At 49.2% G+C, this 19,703-nt stretch overlaps 1 protein-coding gene across 7 annotated transcripts; it reads left to right on the top strand.

Annotated features, from left to right (window-relative positions):
- The first annotated feature begins 3,835 nt into the window (after positions 1-3,835).
- smash (smallish) lies at positions 3,836-19,582 on the top strand. Of its 7 annotated transcripts, none has more exons than XR_004468493.1 (11): positions 3,836-4,262; positions 5,525-5,731; positions 7,083-7,225; positions 7,369-7,525; positions 8,806-10,200; positions 15,483-16,677; positions 16,962-17,335; positions 17,390-18,357; positions 18,424-18,659; positions 18,904-19,060; positions 19,135-19,221. XR_004468493.1 is itself a non-coding variant. In XM_003736743.3 (10 exons), exons 1-10 carry the CDS (start codon positions 4,146-4,148, stop codon positions 19,320-19,322), a joined length of 4,956 nt encoding a protein of 1,651 aa, XP_003736791.3. In that variant the 5' UTR covers positions 3,836-4,145; the 3' UTR covers positions 19,323-19,582. The 7 variants fall into 7 exon arrangements, 5 of the variants coding, with proteins under 5 accessions (XP_003736791.3, XP_033232803.1, XP_003736793.3 ...); XR_004468494.1 differs by having other exon boundaries at positions 18,424-18,635; XM_003736743.3 differs by lacking the exon at positions 18,904-19,060 and having other exon boundaries at positions 18,424-18,635; positions 19,135-19,582.
- The last annotated feature ends 121 nt before the right edge of the window (positions 19,583-19,703 follow it).

A 19,703-nucleotide genomic window follows, 5' to 3' on the forward strand; every position in this document is an offset into this window, starting at 1 on the left:
TCGGAATACTTTGGCGTACACAGACTTGTATCATCTCGGAGACCGTTCGATTGTCAGGCGGCCATCCGACTGTCGTTGCACAACACTGGACAAGTGAAAACGTCAGATGAAATGCTTGGTGGCATGGAATGCTCTCTGGCATGCCATGCCATGGCATGTCGTCTGATGTATCTCTGATAGTCGTATCTGCTGGATACATATTACAATTGAAGCGCATTTATTTATGAGACAGCCCACAACCCACGACATGAACTGGAATGAAAATGGAGAGGGGGGATGGGCACGGGTATGGGTATGGGGACTCGGTTTGAGTGAGTTTGACTGATGGCTGCACATCGGCGACCACAAAACAAACGGCGACACTTTCAATTGCACGCCTCCAACTCGGATTCGGATGCGGATCGGGGCTTGGACCGAGACCTGGTCGCACTTTCTCGGTGTCACACGGACTAGGCTTTGATTTGTTTTCCCGCTGCTTTTCTCGCTCACTTTTTATGGCTTCTTTTGGCGCAACAATTTGAATGTCATTAGTGTCACTGGCCGGCAGCTAACGGAGCTTGACACCCATCTCCACCTCCGCCTCCAGAAGACCCAACCGGTGACGGTGACGGCGACGGTGACGGCGATGATGTGCCTCCCACCTCCAACCCACTTAGTGATTTTTCTTTTTCACACTTCACGAGTGCGAGCGATGTGAACGAGTTCGTGTTTGGGTTCGGCTTCGGGTAATACAATTTTAATCTAAAGTCACGTTAAACATTTATTACAATGCCACTTTTCACCTGGTCAACACATCCAGATCCACGGCCAAATCGGTCTCCGACTTTTGGATGGTGTTCCACTTTTGCTTTTTCGTTACCGAATCGGAGAGTGTCGCCAGCTCCAGAGGGAGAGAGGGAGAGAGAGAGGCAGATCATTAACGTGCACTCCTCTCTTATCTAAGCGGCGACTACAGTTATTATTTGTTTTACTTCTTCTTCCTATTTCGGTGCTGAGTAAGTAGGTAGTTTCCCCACTAAAAAGTACTCAAAACCACTAAAAACAGACCCGACCCATTGTTCTGGAACATACTCGCAGTAGAGCTCTATTATAATCTTGGCTCTGCCTAGATTTCATTTGCCTGATAAGTTAATACGGGGCCTGGTCTGGCCCGGCCCGGCCTGGTCTGCCTTTGCTCTGGCCCCTCTTTCGATCGAAATCCCTGATAAATATTTAATTAGACATTTTGCTCTAACAGAACGCTTCGGTTATTGTTTGTTCGTCGGTCGGCAGACAATGATCGTCTCCTCCTCCAACTCCGAACAACAGCAGAGTTTTGTTTGTTTTCGCATTAGGCGTTGGCAAACAATGAGTGGAGGAGCGCAGGGAGCTTCCAGTTATGATAGAGTGCTCTGGGATTATGGTAATTTAGAACAGAGATGGGAGATAGGGTCAATGATTTGTTCACGGATCTGATGTGGAATCAGGGATGCTGATCATTCATTATCGAAAATATAGTTCATACCAAATCCAAGGATACCAGTGATGTCTCATTAACCGTCCTTTGTACATGTCGCCAAACGGATCAAAGCCTTGCCCTTGTTTACCATCCAAATGCAGCTCTGTTTTGGTCTGCTCCTCTTTGATGTTGGCAATGCTGCCGCCGCTAGCGTCAGATATCTGCCGCCTTGGAGCTCTAACTGCTGTGGCCGCTAATTAGCTGAAAGACAGACTCAAAGACAAGAAGAACAAAGACAATTGCGTGGCATTTACGCGCCGCGCGGCTCGTTTCTGAAAGAATTCTCTTTCTGTCTTTGGCCTGGGTCTGTGCCTGGGCATTGTCATAGCCATCATAGCCATCATCGTCGCCATTTTATCAATTAATTCAGCGCCTCGATCCATTCCAAAAACATCTTGATACAATTTGTAAGTGGATAGACCAGGGTTAGGGGAATTCTTGTGCACCGTCTTGGACACCGTCGAGACTTGATCTCTGCCTCTGCCTCTCTCTCTGTCTCTGGCGCCAACGGTGATCTTTTTCTCGTATTTTAGTGGCCATTTTTATCTAATTATCATTTTGTTCGCTTAATAATTATTGCTAATGCGTCGGGGCTCCGCTCTAAGTAAGCAAAGGCTCCGCAGCGCCTCCGCGCCGTCTCGGCTCTGGTCTTCGGTGGCCGAGAAAGTGGCCAAGAGTGCCTTATGTAAAAGCTGAATTTAGTTTTCTGTTAAATTTAAATTATTGCAATTTGCGCACGAGTCATTATAGTTATCCGTGGAGATGTGGTTAAAGTCGTTGTCGAGCTGTCGTTAGGCGTTAGGCGACTAAGACACAACCAGCAGACAACAGACAACAGACAACAGACTAGAGACAGCAGACCAGTGCTTAATTATTACAATTTGAAAGTTTTGCTTTAATTGTTGCTTGGCTTTTAGTCGCAGTTATCTATTACTGGTAGATATAATGTCGGTGCTGTTGTGGTTGTTTGTTGTTGCATTTTATATGCAAATTAGCATTCAGCAACGAGTGCGAATGCGAATGCTCATGTTGATTAGCCTCGTGCCTCCTGATCTTTGGAGTGCCTTGTCGTGCCTCCGTGTCCGTGTCCGTCTCCGTCTCCTCTTGAGTCTGCTTCTCCACTTGAATGCCTGGAGTGTTGAAAAACGCTGGCACATGTGCTGATCAAATTTGACATGAGATGCCACAATCTGAAGAAGATACAGTCATGCAGAAGTGTTGATGATGATCATCGAAGCAAATCACAGATCGGGGAATTGCTTCTGACAAACCGCTGATAATTCAAATTGATGGCAGAAACATTATGAACACATTCCAGCTAATGGGCGGGGGTTGGGATCTCTCTCTGGGTCTCTACGGATGATGTACTGCTTCGTCTTGGCTTCGATTCCATAATGCCCAATACAGGAAGCCGTGGGCATGCCTAATACTTATCAGCTGTCATATTAACCGCATAATTATGACGGATAAAGCCGCCAACCCCTCGGCGACTACCCGCTTATTTCCCGAGAGTAACCCTTTTGAACCCGACTTTCTAAAGATCTCTGGATGCGAGATGTTAATAAACAAGCTCGATTACAAGCAAACCCCAACCCCAACAGCAGCCCCCCACCCGAAGAGGGGAAAAGAGAATACTTAATAGTTATTAATTAGTAGGAGGGAATGAAAAGCGTAGCAAAACGATCTGAAAAATACCGGGTCACATGGCTGGCGGACACAGAAAAGAAAAATAAAGAAACAGTTGGATGACGTACGATGCGGAGGATGACTCTGTGGATGGTGGATGGTGGATGTTGCATGTTGCCTGTTGACGATGATGGGATGACTGTGGCAGAAGTTTATAAGATTGACCCGCATACCAGCGTGTGGGTCCCCTTGCGTGGAGTCGTGGCAAGTGGCGGCATCCATCCATCCATCCATCCCATCCCAGAGTTGCACAATTAGATAAAGCATCTTATGGATGCACTTTGATGAATGTTAATTGAACTCCGCAATGTACTTTTTCGAGCATTGTTCAGTTGAGGAAATGCTTGAAAGTTTTTATAGATCCCTCACGGATCTGCGATGCCAGAAAGTAGCTCAGCATTCTTTTGAAGCCACTAACTAACGTTTTTTCCGAGCCAAACCGATGACACCTGCCCTGCCCACTCTCTAGCTCCAGGCCCAACGCTGGCTCCTCCTCTGAGGGGTTAATGGCTTTTAGATTATTCCAAGACGCATTCCAGACACACTCTATTAACCATTCGCTGCATTTCATATATTGAGTATTCAATAAGTTTGTGTCTTTTATCTTGCAGCTAATGAAATTGGACACCTCCGTATTTGATGGCCCAGTGGCCTGAGGCCTGAGGCGCGTGGGCGGTGGCGCAACACTTGACACCTCTGCAGCTGAAATCGATATTGCTATTCCACTGTCATGTTGAGCCATTGACCAGAGGCCCGAGCCCCGAGTCCCGAGCCCCGCGTAGGAGTCCGCCGCCGCGCTGCGGCCATGTGAGAAGCTCATCTCGCACTCTCCTCTCAAACACAACAACAACAACAACTCGCACCATCGCTGGAGCCCCAAACCCCAAGCAGAAAGTAAAGAATTCACTCAAGAAGAGCCCGAAGAGCAGGCAGGCAGGTTCGAAATAACATTTAGCAGAAAATGGAGGGCCCGGAGCAGCAGGAAGTGATGATGCTGGAGGGCAGCGAAGATCTGATGTCCACGTCTGCAACCTCCACAAATGGCAGCGACACAAACGGCTGTGGTGGCAGGAAATCGGTGAGTTTGACCATCAATTAAACCCTAAGATTGTACACTATGGGTAGAGGGTTGGAGGCAGTTTCACTGGTCTCAGATATATAGAACAGACCTCCTAGCAAAATCACTTAACTGCTTCACCATGGAGCCCCTACATGACCCCACCCCACTCCTCCCCTTTGCTTCTCTTTTGCTCCCAAGTCAAGTGCGGAATCCATCGTCTGAGGTGGGGCCTCGTTCTGGTTCTAAGTCTGAGCTCTGCCCTGCTTCTCGTTGACGGAAGTGTTCCGACGCTTGACTTTTGCCACACAAAGTTATTGCCCATAAATGTGTGGACTGGAGTGGAGGTTGGGTGGTTGGGTGGTGGGGTGGTGGGGCGATCGGGTGGCCGGGTGGGTCAAAGCACTTGCAATGCACTCGGGCAATCGCTTAGGTGTTGTCAACAGTTGAAAGCAAAAGCCAGGCCGTAGAAAGCGGAAATAATATGTGGAATATAAAACCTAAAATACAAAATATATTCTCCAGAGCTTAGATGAGTGCAAGAGAAAAGAGTAGGTTTAAAAAAAGAATTTCCTTAAATACAAATAATATTTAAAGCAGCGTCGCGCCCTTGATGCTCGATACTCACAAGCGAATGCTGGAAAAGAGAATCCCAGAGAATTGCAAGTCGAGTTTTGAAAATCTATGAGAACTCTCCATGTGAGAAGATCGACTTTCATCCAGAAAAATGAGTCATGGAATCAAGCCTTTAGTTAACGAACAATATGTGTATTTGTTAAACTGAATTAATCACCAAGAAAAATGACTCACAGGCACTTTCGAAAACGTTAAGTAATTCCCTAAAAATCGCCACACCACACCATACCACTCAAGGAGAAGGACTCTTAAGAGGTATCCAAGGTTTCCGTTTACCTATTTACGAGTCTTTAGCCAATCAGCATTTCCATATAAGTCCCGGTTGAATATTTTATGCAATTAAAGGCAGTTCAAGGCAGCCCCGACCGTAGGGGCAACAGCGGCTTAATAAGCAAAATACTTAATAGGATTTAAAAGCGAACAAAATACAGACATACGAATGAGTAGAACTGCCCACACAGCCAGCAGTGCCCAGAGCCCGGTGCCCGGTGCCAGCAATGACTCCACACCCTGGACATCTGAGAGCTGCTGACATTTGCATTTGACTCTAGATCTTTATCTGGCCTCCAGTTTGCCCTCCCCTACCCTCCCTTCAATTCATGCTAATTAGAAAATAAAACTTTATTATTCTTATTGTTTAATTGCAGTCCATTACATCGCCGGATCCCACATCGTATGTGACCAAGGCGCGCGTAACGAAGCCCACGCCGCCGCCTCCATCGAAGAATCCCATGCAGTTTGTCCAGATCAAGCCGTGCAATCTGTATCAGACGGCCCAGCAGCAGCTGAAAAAGGCCGAGGAGGTCAAGAAGTTGAAGGAGGTGCAGAAAGAGGAGCCCGAGGAGTGGCAAAATGTGAGTACACCCGCTACCATATATCACGCCGATCCGCAGAGAGAGAGAGAAACGCTGTCCGAACTGTTGACACATTCGCACAGAGTCGTGACAAATTTCTAAATCGCATGGAATGTTTCGTATATCGTTCGAGGGTAAACTCTTGAGATAAAACTACGAGTGTCTTGGGCATGGCACCAGACACCGGGCACCGGGCACATGGCTCGTTATGGCCGCTCCAGTTTCCAATGCACGTCGCCGAAACGTTAGCGGACATAACGATATTGCCATTGCATAATCACAACTATTACATTTGGCTGCTTTTTCCGCTCTCCACACTCCACACTCCCCACTCCCGTATTTTCTTTGCACAATGTTCGGCTTACATGCAAATCTGTTTGCTGTCTGCCTCATAACCTCAACAAAAACGCCGCCTTTTGACGTGACTGTACGACAGCTCATTACCTAATCAGCTGTTTCGATGCAGTTGCTGCATTTGAAATGGATTTTCGGTCGCTTGGCCAATCCCCCACATGGCTGGGATGGCTGGGATGGATGGATGATGGTGTTCCATCGATTGCGCGATTCCCAGACATAACTTTTGTTTTACGAGTAATGTCCCAAAGCAAAAAGAAAAGCAAAAATCTATTAAAATGCGTACAACGTTTTGGAATTGGGCGACCGTTCGACCGGCTTGGGGCTCCGATGGGAAAGGAAGTCCAAATGCCGTTTTAATGGTCTCTTTTCTCGTTGCTCTGCTTTTTGCTGTTTTGTTTCCCATGCGAAAAGTTTTCAATCGAAGGAAAGTTTTGTCCGAAATTTAAATATAGAATTTCTCATACACATACGAGTATACAGCGGAAGTTCCAATAACTGTTGAGGAAATAAATATTCAGCAGATAAGTGTATTGGAATTTCCCCCCAGAAGATAGCTCTTCTTTGGCTTTTCGCAGAAGTGCACATCTCTCTGATACTCTCTGATGCTTTCCACTTATCCGAAATTCTATATCTCTCGTATGGTCGTAAAAAAAAGTATAAACGAGCCGGCGATGACGATGAGCCATGAAGATGGGCAAAGTTCGTGCGTCTCGTGGCCACATCTCACGTGGCCTTTGTGTCACGTAGGGCCGTAGCCGAGTCAAAAACTTTTTAATTGCCATCAAAAGAAACTTTTGCTCTTCCCCAACTTCCCCAGCGACAATGCGAATAATACAACAAGAGACGAGAGCCCAGACATTGCCTTATTTATTTTCAATACTAACTTTCGCTACCGTTTTCTACCTTTTTCTTCTTCCCAACAATGCAAAACCAATAACACACCACACACAAATATATAATAATGAATGGAACCGAACGGATCGGAACGGAACAGAACCTTGACAATTGGAAGTCTTCAAGGCGAAAACGTGTCGAGCACATCATCGATCGTGTGGTGGAAACGAAGAAGCTCGAGCTGGAGGAGCATGATCGGACGCGACGAAAATCGAAGACGTTCACCGAGATGATGGAGGAGAGGCAAGTGTTCCCCCAGTCCGAAGCTCGAGTATCTCAGTTTCAGTTTCAGTTTCGATTCGAGAGCTGAAAGTGCTGGAGCCGAGCCTAGCCATGAATCAAGTGTACTCGCATATTAACCAAGTGAATATCCCACCGGTGTTTAGGGCCGAGCGCGGCGGATCCCGGGCTCGTGTGAAGCTCGCCTCCCTGGCCGTCTACAACGAGGACGAGGCGAACGATCTGAGTGACCTGGGCATCGGCACCAGCAGTGCCAGCGGCAAGAGCAGTCTCTCCGAGGACTACGACAACAACAGTGTCATGGTGAGTACTCCACTAACCGCTGAGATGAGCCCGAACTACGGGGTCAATGGCAAAGGCTCTGACAATCGCATCATTAGCACAATTTCCAGTCTCGACGCGAGCTTTTAATTTTATACCCGATACTCAAAATGAGTATTGGGGTATATTAGATTTGTGGTAAAAGTGGATGTGTGTAGCGTCCAGAAGGAATCGTTTCCGACCCCATAAAGTATATATATTCTTGATCAGCATCAACAGCCGAGTCGATTGAGCCATGTCTGTCTGTCCGTCTGTCCGTCCGTCCGTCCGTCCGTCCGTCTGTCCGTCTCCGCCCGACTGATTTTCTGTCTCTCTGGCACGCACTCTTTGTCGTGTCGTTTAATATTAGCGGCGTCTGCCGGAGGAGAGCCATACTGACTAAGTATCGGGTATAACTGTAGAGTTGCGGTGTCCGCAGCAACTCACAACGTTCCCCCTCGTTTCTATTGTCATCTATGTACGAGTGTGTCTGTCTGTTCTAATTTCTTATTGTTTTTTCTGCTTTAGTTTTTTATTTAACATCATTAAGCGCCATTTGGTGGTGCTGTGGCAAAACGTTTATAAACAATTACAGCAAATTAAAAATTAAATATCATTTATAAGCATTTTCGCCGACGAAGCTTTCAATTGTTGATTGCGGATTGAGGATTGGGGATTGCGGATTGTGCATTGTGGAGCCTCGTTGGAAAGTGTTTGGCCAGCGACGCGGGCCAATAAACACAAATTGTTTATTAATCAAATGCTCTCGCACAAACGCAAACAACAATCAAATCACAATAACAATAACAAATAATAAACGAACGGAATACTGAAGAGCCGATTCCGATTGAAGCCGGCGATTGAGTTGGAAATGGTGTCTCTGGGATTGAGCAATTAGACGCGCTTGTCGTCGCCAGCCGTAAAATCTAGCCATAAAATACAGCAAATTAATGTTGGATCACGGCCCTTCGACGACCCCTGGAAACTGGGTGGCGTTATCACAGAAAAGAAGGGGAATCTTAATGGGGAAAATGGACAGGACAGGAGCTTAGAATGGCCAAGAGAGTGGGGTACTAGTGCGTGTGTGTGTGTGATTGTTGATGGAAGAGAAAGTCGTAGATCTATTGGAAAGTATATTACAAATATAGAATGGAGTTGTCTGGGAACAACGCTCCACCAAAGGTTATGGTTATGGCTATGGATCTGTATCCCGTAGATAGATGTAGAATATGAGATGAAATCTTGCTCCCATCCACTAATTTCTGAACACTTTTCTCCCCTAGAGCGACAATGCCGCCGAGCTGGACAAGGCCATTGGAGGAGCTGGCTCTGGCTCTGGCTCTGGCGCTGCCTGTGCCTCTGGAGGAAGCGTGGAGGAGCAACAGAATCACATCAACAGCAACGGCAGCAATGGAAACAGTGGAGCCAGCGGCCAGGCCACCACATCGAAGGCGAATGCATCGAAAGCGGCCAGTGCGGGTGCCCTGCGGGAGTACATCTCCTCGCCCGGCTACGACACATCCTCGAGCACGGCGCCGGCCAGTTCGCCAGATCCTTGCGAGTACACCTACGAGGGGGCGATCCAGGACTACAAGCAGCGTGTCCAACGGGCCAGCAGCAATGGCAATGGCAACGGCAATGCCAATGGCAGTGCCAATGGAAAGATGAGCACATCCCCATCCTCGAACGGAGAGACGATTGCCTACCCCACGCGACGGGGATCGAAGATCGAGGATCGGCTGAGCGGCTTCGAAGTGACCTCGCCCAGCGACACCCAGGAGGGGGTGGAGAAGCAGAAGGTGGATGTACCCAAGGTCGACATATCGAAGCGCAAGGAGATTTTCGAGCAGGCCAAATCGGGAGCAACAAATGGTGCCGGAGTCGGAGTCGGAGCCGGGGCCCCGTCCGCTGCACCCAAGGTGGTGCTGCGCGATCGCCTAACGAACGGCAACAGTGGAGCCTCCAATGGCTCGAAGCCGCAGGCCAAGCAAGAGATTAAGCGACTCTCCGGCGACATTTCGAGCATCCGGGATCGGATGCAGAGCCTGGAGCAGCAGCGGAACGCCTTCAACCACAGCAAGAGTGTGGATGTGCCTGTGCCGCCGCTCAAGCAGCGGCTGAACAGCCTCCAGCAGTCCGTTACCAAAGAGGATCAGCAGAAGAAGCCCCCCCTGGTGGCCCTCATAGATGCCCGCCAGCTGGAGATAATGCGGGGCGAGGAGGAGCGCATGCGCCAACAACAGCAGCAGCAGCAGCATCAGAGCCAGAACCAGAAGCAAAAGCAACAACAGACCCCAGTCGCTGCCCCTCCACCGCCAGCACTCGTCGTGGAGGAGGCCCCGGCCACAGCCGCAGGCACAGGCACCAACGATGACAGCGGCATTCAGGAGGACACCAACGAGGAGCTGCAGCAGCAGCAGCTCCAACTCAATGCGGCCATCGCCGCCTTGGCCATCGAGGAGCGACAGCTGGAGGAGGCTGCCAACGCGGTCAACCAAATCGAAGCGGAGTTCGATGAGCTCACCGATCTGAATCCTTCTCCATTGCCGCATCAACAGCCGCAGCCGCAGCCACAGGTCCAATCACCATGTGCAGCATCAGCTGCAGCTCCCGCTCCAGCACCATCCGCAGCCTCGACCCAAGCGGCAGCTCCTCCATTGCGGGACATGGAATTTAGTGTAAGTTCTACTAACAATTTTATCGATTCCGCTAAGATAAGTCCTTGTGATGTTGATGTAGTAGCTGCTTCAGCGGTGTCGGTGTCGGTGTCCGAATCTGGCCCCAGCCACAATCCCACTCCAAACCCAAAACCAAACCAGCATCCCAATCCCACATCCTCGTCTCCTAATTGTAACTTGCGTAGAAAGCCCTCCAACGAAATGGTCCATCATCGCAATTTGCTTAAAATGTTCAAGGAAACCTTTCAAAACGATGAGGATCTGAAAGAGGTCGCCGAACCGGCACCCACCACCTCTCCCGGTCAGTTCACCCAGATCTTTGACTTTACCAAGCCAACTCCAAGCCCCATCGAACCGATCCCACAGATAAATCCGACCCACCAGACCCCACCAAGTCCCACTCAGATACCACGTCCTATGGGCAAGCCCCCCATGTCGCCCAAGGCGGTGAGGATTGCCACGAGTGCAAGACCACAGAATAGTCCCTTAGCTTCCCCCTTGACCACCAACGCGGCGGCGAGCACTCCTCAGCAGTTCAGCATCAATGGTCGTGTGGAGATATTCAACTCAAGGCAATTGGAGAAGCCACCAACGCCTCCGCCGCCCCCAAGGCGGAACATCAGAGTCGAGCAGCAGCAGCAGCCAGCGCATGTGGCAGTGCCTCCACCGGAGGTGATCATGTGCGCACCTCCGGTGACTATCGTTCATCCCGAGGAGCTGCCCAAGCCCAACACCGTGAAGGCTCTGTCGAACTGCTTTAGCCAGACGAGCGATGGGGCACCCCCATCGGTGCCCTCGTCGCCCAGGCCGCTGACCAGGAGTCGCATACCACAGATCACGACGCCTCCGGCTTCGCCCAAGCCCAATAAAAGGGTGCATATGGACGCATCGCTGCCATCGCTGGACGTTGTGGATCGCAGCTCCGGAGACTATGCCCCAGTGGTGGGACAGACCAGAGCGATTGTGCACTCGCCACCGAGCAAGATATTCCCAGCTCCTGCTCCTGCTCCTGCTCCTGCTCCTACTCGCACTCCCACCTCCCACTTGGCTTCAGGGAGAGTTGATCCTCTAGCACCCAATGATTCCTTGCTATTGCACACCTCCTCACCCTGTGAGATGCCGGCCCTGAAGGTGTGCTCGCCGAACGAATCGAGTCTCTTTAAATTGGCCTCGTCGCGACCCACTTCGCCATCCGTGGAGATGGTGCTGTGCCAGCAGTTCCTCGACCGAGAAGCACCCAAAGATCTCCAGCTGTCCGCGGAAGATCGCGAGCATCTCGAGCAGATGGCCATTGAGGAGCTGCCCTGTGATAAGATTGATGTGGCCAAGGCGCCACTGCCCTCTACTGGCTATCAGAGTGTCAGCGAGGACCTGGTGAAGCGCTGCGATGGCTACAGGCAGGAGAAAGTCCACCAGTTGGATGAGAAGCCCAGCGAAGAGGACATTGCTCTGTGTGCGGGTCTCCTTGACTGTCTGGCCCCTGCCCAGGAGCCCCTCTGCGATAGCATCGATGTGAAGAAGTCGCCAGTGCCGGCCACGGGCTTCCAGGACATTAACGACGCGGATGTGAAGCGTTGCGATGGCGCTGCCGGAAGGCTGCCCATCGTCAAGCCCAGCTCCCCCATTGGCACTGCCAGGGCGGCCCACTCCAAGGCACTGATGGACACCTGCGAGCAGATCATCGCCGAAGAGCGACTGGCCAGCAGTCAGATGATGAGGTCATCACTGCCCGAGGCAGCCCCCTCCCCGGCCACACCGTCGACGCCGCTTTTGGGCAGAAAGTCAAAGATACCCATACCCAAGTCCTGTTGCATTTCTGCTTCTGGCACGGACTCGATCAGTCGAGCGGGCTATGCCCCGACGTCGTCTCCGGCTCCAGAGCAACCCCTGATAGCTCGCACTCACCTGATAGAAACGGAGATTAATGTGAAGGAGGTAACTCCGCCCAGCTCCCCCAAACAGCAACAAGCGTCCCCGCCAACTCCACCGCCAGTGGCCGTAAAGGAGAAGAAAACCAAGAATATCTTTGACTTTCTGCGACGGAATTTCGGGCACCACGAGGAGGCGGCAGCCCAAAATCATCACCAAAAAGATCATCATCCCACTCTGAATGAAACGCTCGAGAAGAAGGTGATCCTCACAAGCACCCGCAGTGGCGTTGATGTGGTCACCCCAGGGGACTTTGTGCAGGTGGACAATTCCAAGTTCTATATCGCCAATGAGCATGAAGGGGCGGCTGGGGGCGATGGCCCTCCGCCACTGCCCAAGACTCCGGCACCCGTAAGCATTGAGATCCGCAAGAAGATCACCACAGATGAGATACTCGAGGAGAACACCACAGAGAAGGCACTGACCCAGGAGATCAGCGATTTGTTGGATGATGAGATAATGAAATTGGAGGCAGCTGCTGCCAGTACTATGAAGAAGTAATGTCGGATCTGGAAGTTCAGAGAGCTTAGACTATACCCAAAGCACTATTCAGCAGGTTTCCTCTCCACAGATCAGAGTAATAATGATCCCACACTAAAGATCTGCAAGATCAGAGAGGGTTCGACAGGTTTCCCATCCACAGATCAGAGGGATAATGGTTCATTCTAGTTCGATCTCTCTCATAGTGAATGTAGCTCTTCGAAGCTCTCCCCACAACTAAAAGCTCTCTCTTGGACTTTAAATCCTCCTCTCTGATGATTATCCAAATGTTACATTCGGAAAATACCAAAAGAAAACTTGAACATTTTAAAATCAAAATCAACGAATGAAATTTTCAATCGAATTTACTTTATCACAAATTATAATTATTTATTTACTTTGGTTTATTCTCGGATTCTTTGCTTTTTGATTGTTTTCTACATTTTGTTATGGGCTCAAGCTACGTAAGCTACAGTTTTTCTTTCTATATGCATACATCTATATAATACAAATACGATATTACTAAAACCCCACTTTTATGTAAAAAAACGAAATTTGATTTTATGTAAAGAAATGTCAAACATATGTTTTATGGTTATATATTTTATACACACACAAAAACACACGCAAAAAAGAACAAAATCGCGCTAATACACAAAAAAAGGAACAAAAAATGATTATAAAGAAAAACCTCAATAAAAGAAAGAGGAACAAATGTTATAAAAACTACAAAATGAGATATAATTGTTGTGCTATTTTATGAATAAACCTAAACCTAAATCGAAATCAACCTGAAGAAACTGCCATTTTGAAAAGGACGGACATGGATATCGATCATATCTATGATATTCCGCACTCGCATAGTTTCTACACGCTTCATGTAAATAAACGCTTTGCTACTTGACATATTGACATACGTGGTTCAGCCGCTAGAGGGCTATATCTGAACTGCTTGGCACTGCTTGATGGAGCAGTACATGTAGCAGTGTAAAGTGTAGTGTAGCAACGGTGTAAGAAAAGAATCGTGGATCCTGAAAACAAAACCAACACCCCACCCCCACCACCGCTAAATCCTGATCTCCCTCCACCATCCTGTATCCGTTGCCAGAGGTTGAGGCTATGTTTCTAAGGCTTTATCTATCTACATATATGCTATAGCGAGTACTTGTATTTGATCCATTCATTGTCATTTCTCTTACATGCCTTGCGCTCGTTCCTTGGCTAAAATAATAATGTAAATGATGTGTGATTTATATTTAATTTAACGCAGTTACATAGTTTACATGCTTACTGCCAGCAAAAATTATTGCAAGTTTACAATTTCCGAGGTAAGCGGTGTTCTCTATCTGTCGTTATCTCTCTTTTGTGTTGTTGTTATGTTTGTCTCCCCCTTTTTTGTTGCCTGTTGCCTGTCTCCTTCATTCCGTCTCTTCTGTTTGTCTCTGCTTGAATTTGTTGCATGTTGCGTTTAACATATTTTATCACCTCCTTAAAATGCCAAATGTCAGAAGACCCCATCGCCGCGTGGGGTTTCAGTTCAACAAGGTATACTTTGGGGCGCACACCCCACCACCCCCTCACCTGATCCCACTCTCTGCAGTTTTGTCGCCCCATATACTCGTATCTATGTACACATGTACATACATACGCATATGTATGTGTTTTCCGCCATTTCTTTATCTAAATGAATCGCTCGTTCAGTCGATGGTTGCACCGCTTACGTTTAGTCTTCAGTAAACCCCCAATGCCTGGGGTTCGTTCGGGCTACCCGCTATACGTATTGCCGACGAATATCTAACCATTCCATCGACAATATCTGGCTATCTTTATGACGTCCCATCAGAGCAGCTATTTATAATCGTGCTAATATTTCGCATACGGCGGTGCACGGTCATCTTCCTTTTTTACAGCAAATAATGCTACATAAATATCAATCAATCGATTTCAGCGCCACAGTTCGTTAGGCGGTTCGGATCGTAAAGCAGTGGTAAGCGACGACGACGACCAGTTCCCCAGTCGCTTGAAGAATTGCGTAGAATTTGTGTGTTTTCTCAAGTGTTTCCCCTTCAAATTATATTGATTTCTCGGAACTAAGTGCCAAGGAGAACCCACGTGAGAAATCGGAGGAAAAACAAACTTTGGCTTAACGAAACGAGGGAATCCCAAACGAGTGGAAATATTATTGAACAAAAAGTAAAAATGCAATGGAAACTATCTTCCTACTATACAACGTAGAGTGATCCATGAGCAAAGAATAGACAACTTTTAGATAGGATCCAAATTCGATAAGTATTCTCTTTCGTTAATGAATCTTCAATCTGCACTCGTCTGCAGTGCGACTGTTCAGATACAATCAGATACGAATGCTTCTCGATTGATTGTAATCTACGAGTATTTCCGTAAAAGTTAATTGGGGGATTAGCGGAACTTATCTGGCCCCCTTTCTCAGAAAGAGGCACTAGTTCCATATACTACTCGTACTTGGACTCCTACCCCACCACTCAAGTGTTCGACGTGCAACTGCGTATTGCAGCCGAGTCCGAATTGAGTCCAAAGAATTAACCGATGAAATCCCTAGAGAGCCCACTTTCGCACTCCCATTGGGGACCGACATGGTCCCGATGAGAGTGTGTGTTCATTCTTTAATTGCGTTTGATTGATTTTTGTTATTTATTTAATTTAATTTGTTAATTAGTTTTTATTTTATTTGCAAAGCCAGCATTTTGTGTGCAAAAACTAACTGAAAATTCATGCGATCTATGCGCATTTCTCTCTCTCTCTCTCTCTTTCTCTCTCTATCATGCACGCTTTTGATGCTTTCTCGCTCGCTCGCTCGCTCGCTGGTCATGCCCCGCCTCATCCCATATCCACAGATCAACGAAGCTCTTGAATTGGCGCTAGAAGCAATCGATCGAGAAGCCACCACCAGCACTGTCACCAGCAGGAAAATGGAAAAGCCCCAACAACAGCAGGAGTGTGAGGAGCAAGCGGAGGAGGATGTGCAGGAGGAGCAGTTGGAGCAAGAGGTGGAAGAGCAGCGTCACCAACAGCAGCAGCAGGAGGAGGAGGAGGAGGAGGAGATCGATCCAAGGGAGGAGGAGGTGGAGGGGGAGACCACAACAGAGATGCCAAATAAAACCGATGAGCAGAAGAGGAAGGAAGAGCGGGGAGAACGGGAGCCCATCTACGAGAATGTCAGCTCGACTATATCTATGCATGAAGTAGATAATGAACAGATAGCAACGATGACGATATCCACACAGATACAGACACAGATACAAACACAGACACCGATACAGGGCACACAAGCCTCGACGAGGAGGAGTCACAGGAGAAGCATTCCAAATAAACAAACGAGTAACAGTAACAATAACGAGAATAATCAGAATACTAATCAAAACAGCAACAGCAACGGCAACAGCAATCAAAACGAGAACAGCATCGGCGGAACAGCGGCACCATCATCCGATCCAGAGCCCTACTATCAAGTGCCCAAGGCAACGGAGCCCTACTACGATGCCCCCAAGCATCTGCGTCCCATTCCGGTGTACGAGAACATCGACATCTTCTACACGGGCCTGGAGCTCAGCCAGATCTCGGGGACCATGCCGGTGGGATCGATGGAGCCGCCCAAAGAGAAGCCACCGCCGCCACCCACCGAGAGTCCGCCGCCAGTGCCCGTGGACGACGCCTCGCTGGGCCACGACGACGAGCTGGATGGCCTGGGCAGCAGTCTGGGCCACAACACGGACACCTGGTCGTCGGACAACACGTACGAGACCATCTCGAACGGGACGCGTCGTCATATGCAGTCGTCGCAGCTGGAGCCGGCCCAGCCCTCGCCGCCGATCAAGCGCATGAACTCCACGAAGCGGATCAAGAAGGAGCTGCGCAACAAGCGGTCCAGCTTCCTGGGCATCGAGACGGACGGAGATCTGGACGATGTGGAGAGCTACCTGGAGCTGACCGTGGCCCCGCCGCCGGACATGGCGCAGCTCCTGCAGGAGGAGCGCCGCCTCGAGAAGCAGCTGTACATCAAGGCGGGACTCTGTGATAGTTCCGATACAGGTGAGAGTCTTGGGTTACAATTGAAAATGGGGGAAAAACCAATACGAGAAGCCAATAGGGCGTGAAAGCAAATGACGAAGACAATGAGCAAATCACAAATGAGGGGATGGGAAGGACAGAACACCATCTGCCCGGGGGCTGCGGCCCGCCACGCCCCTACGAGGTTAAGTATAAATAATCCGTTTAGTTGCCAAAGTGGTGGCGGGGATGGATGTGCTTCCCCAATGAATGCCTCCCCATTAGAGAGAGCTGACCACAAAATTCTCTACGTTTCCGATTCCCAGGAGATAGCCGCGATTCTGGAGTGTCAGAGAATCATTCCCGCCAGAGCAGCGAGCACTACACCAACTCCTCGGAGGAGAATGACACCCAGTCGGAGGCGACGCCGCCGCCGCTGCCGCCTCCACCAGTGTCGGGGCTGGGGGGCGAGATTATCTACCAGAATGAGACCCTCCTGGCGGCCCAGACGCCACTGCTGCAGACGGTGAAGGGAAACTCGGCCGAGTCCTGGACAGAATCGGCAACGGCGGCGGCCGCGGCCACACAATCGCTGAGCGAAGCCACGGCGACGGCCAATGCCAAGATGCAGTCCATCGAGGAGAAGATACGAGAGCAGGGGGAAGTGCTGCGCGTGGAGCGGGAATTATTGCACTTTTCGGTGAGTGAGGAATGGGACGGATTAAAGGGAATACTAAACCTTAACCATTTCCAGCAGGAGGAACTAAAGCGACAGCGGGAGAACCTTTTGCTGCGCGAGAATATAGCGCGTCGGGAGCTGCAGCACGGGGCCAAGATGCTGATGTCGAACAACCGTCGCTCGCTCCAGGACCTCCACCATGGCCTGGGCATCGGCAACGGCATGCTGAGCGCTTTCCAGCCGCCACAGCACCAACAGCAGCCACAGCAGCAGCTGCATCCACATCAACCGCATCCCCAGCAGATCTACGCCAACGTGCCACAACAGCAGCAGCAACAGCAGCAACAGCAGCAACAGCAGCAGCAGGTGGCGGCGATGTATGCGTATCAGCAGATGGACACGGACTACCGCAAGTCAATGTCGGACCTGAACGAGTTCTCCAGCCGGCTGATGCTGGCGCCGCCGAAACCTCCCACGAAACCACTGCGGGCGATGCACATAGGCAACGGACATGGCCTGGAGCCGGACTATGCTGTTAGCACGCGGCAGCGCCAGAGCTCCGCCAATGCCTATGGCGGCTCGCTGGTGAAGATTGCCGGTGCCCCGATGCCGCCACGCCACTCTGGCTCCGGGTATCCACCAGCCGTCACAGCCTCAGCGGCAGCCGCCTACCATCATCAGTCTGCCCAGAATCTGAGCAACATGTCGAGGAACACACTCCTCGCCCTGAGTGCCACTCCCAAGCCCAAGTACACCGATGGCTGGGTGCAAGTGCAGCAGCGCAAGAGCTACGACAGCAACCTGGCCAATGATCCGGCCTGGCTGTCCGCACAGCAGCAGAAGCGCAAGTCCATGCCCGACTACAATGGGGCCATCTACAACAACAACCATTGGTTGCTCCAGGAAGCGGAACAGCGACGCATCGAGCAGCTCAACAGGAGATCGATGCCTGGCATCAAATCGAATGGCAAGCCCCTGCCCGACTCCATCATCCAAACGCTGACGGAGCGGGTTCAGAGCAAGGGCATTGGAGAACGCAAACGGTTGGTGTCCCCGTGGATTCGATTCCTTTAATGCTTGTATTCTAATCGTATTTATCTCCCCAATAGGTTCGATGGCAATGGCAATTATAGCCAAGTCAATGGCAATACCAATGGCTACCAGCAGCAGCAGCAGAAGCAGTCCATCATCAGCAGCAATAAATCCACCGCCACTAACACCATCAGCACGAACAACACCAGCAACACCAACAGCGGCAGCCAGGAGAAGGTGCTCAGCGTCAGTGGAAAGAAGAAGTGCTCTCATTGCGGCGACGAATTAGGTAAACTTTGCTACTACGTTGGTTGTGAGTGTTGTGGTTCTATCTATATCCCAACTCCTCCTGCTCTTCATTCACTCTTGTCTTGGCCTCATTGTCTAGGCTTGTCACAGCGAGCATCACAAGCACACACTCTCAAACACTCACTAGCCTCATAGTTGGGTTCAGATATGGATCAGTAATAGATCATGGTCACAGCTTTCTCGATAATACATTTCTCGCCTCTATATATGTACACATCTCTCTTTTTGCGCTTACATGTCTGTCACAGATCTGGGCTGCACCCACGACAATTGTCGCCAAGTGCACAAAGCGCTCAAATATATTGTATGGGTCTGATTCAGTCCAACTAATCATAATCTATAATCACTAATAGCTACAATTAATGAAAGACTAATACATAACTAAGCAAAAACTAACTTCTGAAGGTATCTTGTTCACTGAAAAGAATATGCACCTAGAAGATCCTACTAATGATTGATTTTTCTGCCGTTTATGATAGGTCGCGGTGCTGCCATGATCATTGAATCGCTGCTGCTGTTCTATCACATCAACTGCTTCAAGTGCTGCGTCTGCCACGTGCAGCTGGGCGACGGACTCAATGGGACGGACGTGCGGGTGCGCAACCACAAGCTTCATTGCCAGAACTGTTACTCCAGCGACGACGGCATCAAGTTTAGCTGCGTTTAGGCCAAGTCCCAAGTACCGGGGAGGAACGGGAGTGGGAAGGGGCCGTGCCTGGACTATAGGATGATTGTTGTTCTTGTTCTTGTTGCTATTGCAACATTGATTGTTGTTGTTGTACTATTACTAGGAACTAATTAATGACCTAATTCGTATGTTCATATATACATATATCCATGTTGAGAACAAAGTCAAATACAGAATACAAAAATGTTTCAGAATAATGTTAATTGCATCCGTAATAAGTACGAAATTTTTTGAATGTCTTTGCATTGCTTTTTGATTCAGATTTTAACGTTTTATATACGATATTCTACATACATATATTATAATATATATATATACATTTATATACATATATATATATGTTTGAAAAGAAAAGCCAAG

The sequence above is a fragment of the Drosophila pseudoobscura genome, chromosome 2 (genome assembly GCF_009870125.1).
Source record: "Drosophila pseudoobscura strain MV-25-SWS-2005 chromosome 2, UCI_Dpse_MV25, whole genome shotgun sequence".
NCBI lineage: Eukaryota > Metazoa > Arthropoda > Insecta > Diptera > Drosophilidae > Drosophila > Drosophila pseudoobscura.